Here is a 5,000-nt window from a genome sequence, read left to right as displayed (position 1 = left end):
GGTCATTTATTAATACATTCATAATCATAACAGACCAAAAGCTTGAGCTCTCTGTCGTGTTTGGGGCCAACCCAACGGTTCTCGTGGCATTAACATGTTCTTCACATGTTCACATGTTCACTCGCTGATGTTTGGGTGCACTGTTAAAATCAATAAGATCTACCAACTAAAAAAACACAGTTTCATTTAAAATAATCATTCAGTTTTAACATTAACCCAAAACACCTACAGCACAATAGATTACAATAGTCAATAGCACGCGCAAACCTAGTTGTCATGGCAACTGAATAAACAAAACATGGCCTGGTCAATATTTACTGGTCAAGTGCAAGTCAGACAGAAACTAAAAGAAGGAAAGACATTATATTTATTTTTATTAAAATTTAAAGAAAGTACATTTAAACTTTGTGTGATCTACCAGCATTGCCTTTGCGATCGACGTATTGGGCACCCCTGCCATAGAAGAACCGTTTTCAGGGAAAGGTTCCAGTTTGAATGACCTTTTTCCCAAATTAAAGAACCGTTTCACATTATTAAGAACATGTTGTGCATTGGGGAGGTTCCGTAGAGGTTAAAGGTTCTTTATGGAACCAGTGGCGGCGCTAGGGGGCGTGGCCACCACGGACCGAAGCCTGGCCACCCCATTGGCCGCCCCACTCGCAAATGCTGTTTTAGTCATTTTTTGTCACAATTTAGTTCTTTAGAGGTGAAATCATCTCTGTACAAACTCAACATGTGTGCACACCAAGGTCACCCCCCCATATTCAGGACTGAACATTGGGAATAACACACACTTACATCACTGCTGTATTGCTCAATGTGTCTTGCTGAGGACTTGTAGATATATAAATATATATTTTAAATAATATTTAAAACAATACAAATTTATACAAAACCTGTTTTTATATATTATATAAAAACAGGTTTTGTTTTGACGGAGGTCAAATTGACCCCAAACTGTCATAATAACCTTCCTAAATACACAAATGAATTAATTTGCCCTTTCTTTATTTAATGCAACAAACAGCTCAAAGTATAGTTACACGTGTCACTATACAGATATACACAGGTCAAAGGTCACTTTAAGATTGCTCAGATGGGACACAGTCAGTATAACATAAAAGCACATTTTCAATGAGTAATTCATTTTGTATTTTTGTTTTGTTTGTGTAATTTTGACCATATTAGCACAACACAGGGATTAATGTGATGGTCAGCGGTGACCTCTAGTGGACAACCTGAACTGTTGAATACAAGAATCTCATAATAAACAAAACAACAATGCCTACATGTGATTCATAATTTCTTTTGAACAGATATTTACAGCTACACACGTCATCGATTAGAGAGATTATCGATCCTCTCACACAAATAAGTCATCCTCATTTACAACACAAACTACACATACATTTAGATAAAGCTGCCTTACAGGGGCGCATTTTGTGTAGTAGCCTACTTTAAAGTGCAAAGAATTTATTAGGAATTGATCAAGCCTTTCTCTTTAGGAGAAATCGGATACGTTTGTAGAAATAAAAGAACACACTGCGTCACATCTGATTGCGTCATCACGCAGAGAGCGTGCCCCATGTGCAGATGTTTACGTCCTCCTGTCTCCGTGACGTCAGCGCACAGTCGTCGACTCGTCGGATGAGAAACATTTGCGACGTTAAAGATGCATATTAGCGAAACAAACGCCATATTCTCTGCCGTTGATAGCGCGATGACAGGCGGCGGGGACGCGCGGCGCTCGATCGGGTAGATTAATGCGGCTGTTAGTGCGGAGCGTTGCGGGTTTCTGGAGAAAGACCCCCCCACTCTTCGCGCATGCGCCTTACTCTTGTAAACAGAGACGCGCACGAGACCAAACGGACAAAAGGCCTCGTCAGCGACGCGCGGCAGCTGACGCGACGCGCACAGGTGTGAATATTACAAACGATGAGCGCGTTAACGGAGGCATCCGGACGCTCGACGAGTTCACCAAGCAACAACGCGAGTTTCCCGTTATTAACGCGCGACTGAAGCGTCCGTTAGCCTGCGCTTTGTTTATTCAGTGTTTTGGTGTCGTTCTGCGATCTTTGTCCCGGGATAAACGGGGCATGTCATTCACGATGGAGGATACTCTAGAGTCCGGCTGGGTTTCGGTACGACCGAATGTTTTTGAGGAGAAAGAAAAGCACAAGTTCGTCTTCATCGTCGCGTGGAACGACATTGAGGGAAAGTTCGCCGTCACGTGCCACAACCGAACCGTGCAGAAACGGACCGCGGTACGGGACTCGCTGCTGCTCGAGGCGGCTGAGGGCGAACTGACCGCGGGCAGACAACAGCGTCCCGCCAGCGACAGGCCTCCGCCGAAGAGTCCGGACCGGCAATCCAATTCCAGCAGACCGGTGGCGAGAAGTCCGAGCAAAACGAGCAGAACCGCCAAGAGCGGCGACATGGAAGTTCTAGACCCGATCCCCGGTGTGGCGGATGATGGTCCTGAAGATCTGGACCCGAATCTGCGGGAGGATTTCAGCTGGGCCGGACTCTTCTCGTTCCAGGACATGCGGGCCGCTCACCTGCTGCTGTGCGCCGTCAACTCGGACCTGGAACCGTGTCTGCCCGCCTTCCCCGAGGAGCAGACCGGCGTGTGGTCGGTTCTGTTCGGGGTTCCGGAGATGAGCGCGCGCGAGATGGAGGCGCTCTGCTTCCAGCTACAGGTGTATCTGGGTCACGCGCTCGACACCTGCGGATGGAAGATCCTGTCTCAGATTCTGTTTCCGGACAACGACGATTCTGAGGAGTATTACGAGAGTCTGAGTGAGCTCCGACAGAAGGGGTATGAAGATGCGCTCCAGAGGAACAAGAGACACCTGCAAGAGGTGAGACTCTCACAAACACATCTGTGTTGATCACAAATTAATGTACATTGACCCCAAAAGGCGACACTTCCGTCTGAAATAACGTGTCTTTTGCATGCATTACTGTCATTTAGTGTTAAAGCCAGCACAGTCCCTCTAACGAGACATTTTTTAAAAGGTTTGTTTTTACATAAAATAACAGAAATTACAACAAGAGCCCTCACTGGAACCGCCATATTTGTTTAAGTTTTAAAGAAAAAAGAAAAAAGTAATCGAAATTATGCCACAAATGTGTCGATTGAGCTTAACTTGTGTTGAACCCGGAATATTCCCAAAACAGGATTCATTACTTTAACATTAAAATGTAATGAGATGCAAATGGAGACAAACACACACATGTATCATATGTTACACATATGAGTATAAACCAAGTGTGACGCCAAACTTCTCGATCGCCCCCCGGTGGCTGGTCCTAGTATAGGTCATAAGCCCCGCCTCCCCATGTTATTCAACGGGACGTGAGACCAACTAAACAATTAAATTACACTTCACATATCTTTTTTCCAAAGATAGTTTCTGTCATTTACTGTCGTTTCTATCACGTTGATGTCATTTCAAGTGTTTGTTTTCAAAATAAGTTTGTTTTTAGTTATTTGATGCTATAAAAACGCTGCTGTGACATCATGATTGACAGCTGTGATTGACAGGTTCTCACTGAAGCACCAACTGACTTTTTTTCGGGATCTTCGGAGGACTGAGGAGATTGGAGCTTTAAATGTAATATCTAAATTTCTATAATTAATTATTTCACACCGTCATAAAAGTCAAAAGGCGTGTGCTTGCGATTGATTCAGCGAGAGTGAGGGCGGGGCCTTGATTTCGCGGCTTTACTTCCTGCTCACTACTGCGCAGGTCTGGTCCCGAAATCGCAACTGCGCAGACTCAAGTCCCAAGATGTCAGCGCCATATCCGGACACTGGCGGCTTCAGTTCTCACCAATGGAAAAGAGCGAAGGGGCGTCGCCCATCTTTTCTTACCGTCTATGGTATAAACGGATGCACATCAGGACGCCAAATTACAATAGTCATATCCTGTTCATGTGTTAAACTTGCTATAGTTTACGTCCATCAAATGTTAATGTCAAATGTCAATGTTAGGGTGAATATTAGGGTTGAAAACAGTGTTACTGTGAATGCAAACTTTAATACAGTGAAATTAGCATAACATAAATATTTAGCAATAAATAAAAATGTCCAACATTCTTTTGAATGTCCGTGTACTAGAATGAAATATTTGATGCCATGAGTGTACCTTCATTTACTATTATATCATTATTATAATTTTACCTGCTCACATAAAAGTAGTTCATTAATTTACCTGATGACCTTTGACCTTTCGCTGACCCTTTATGCATGGCAGAGCTCGTGTGTGCTTGTATGTTTGTTAGCAACTGACACAAGTGCAGCATGTCAATCGTTCTGCTTCCCACGGATCTCCACCTGGACGGAAGCATGAGGATTAATTGTGCAAATCTTCTGTACATTTGCACTTTCGTTTGGGCGTTGCTGTCATTTGCGGCGACTGTCAAGCAACTGTGTGATGCCGAAGACAACAGCGGAGAGATTGACAGGCAGGAATTTGGCCAATAGATCGCTTCTAATCGACCAGTTGGTGAGCAAGAAGGCGGGACTTGTAAAGAGGGGTTAAAGCAATGCAAATATGCGCACACACACAATGATCAGACCAGATGACGTCATAATGCAACTCATTTGCAACTGTTTAATTTGAGAATCTGCTGTAATGAGTGTCGATGGATGATTAAAGTCGCTGATATGGATAACCTGCAGTATTAATGGGTTTCACAGCTGAGCATAAAAACATCAGCTCAACTAAACCTTATCATTAGTCTTCACTGGCTCATGGGTTGGGATGGGGTGATTGTGACCCCCTCCCCAATCTGCTGCATGGGTCACTGAGCCCCTAAACTGCCATCTGTCAGCCGAAACCGGATCTGCCTTCAGTTGCACCAGGACAATGTGTGAGGTGTACAGCGGTTTACATCCACACACACTCAACGCTACAGACTCACTGCACATGAAGCTGCTGACACAACACTTCATTTAGTTTTCCTTATTTGGGAAGGAACGGAATGTTTTAACA

General features: G+C 44.1%; 1 protein-coding gene across 1 annotated transcript in view; it reads left to right on the top strand.

Annotated features, from left to right (window-relative positions):
• The first annotated feature begins 1,620 nt into the window (after positions 1 to 1,620).
• The window catches only part of jmy (junction mediating and regulatory protein, p53 cofactor), a 15,626-nt gene continuing 12,246 nt past the window's right edge, over positions 1,621 to 5,000 (top strand). The window contains exon 1 of the mRNA XM_052106261.1: positions 1,621 to 2,861. Coding sequence (XP_051962221.1) covers positions 1,764 to 2,861 — 1,098 coding nt within the window. The 5' untranslated portion in view covers positions 1,621 to 1,763. The remainder of the gene's footprint in view (positions 2,862 to 5,000) is intronic.

The sequence above is a fragment of the Xyrauchen texanus genome, chromosome 35 (genome assembly GCF_025860055.1).
Source record: "Xyrauchen texanus isolate HMW12.3.18 chromosome 35, RBS_HiC_50CHRs, whole genome shotgun sequence".
NCBI classification, from domain to species: Eukaryota; Metazoa; Chordata; class Actinopteri; order Cypriniformes; family Catostomidae; genus Xyrauchen; species Xyrauchen texanus.
Note: the sequence above shows the minus strand (reverse complement) of the source record. Positions and strands in the feature narration are given on the sequence as shown.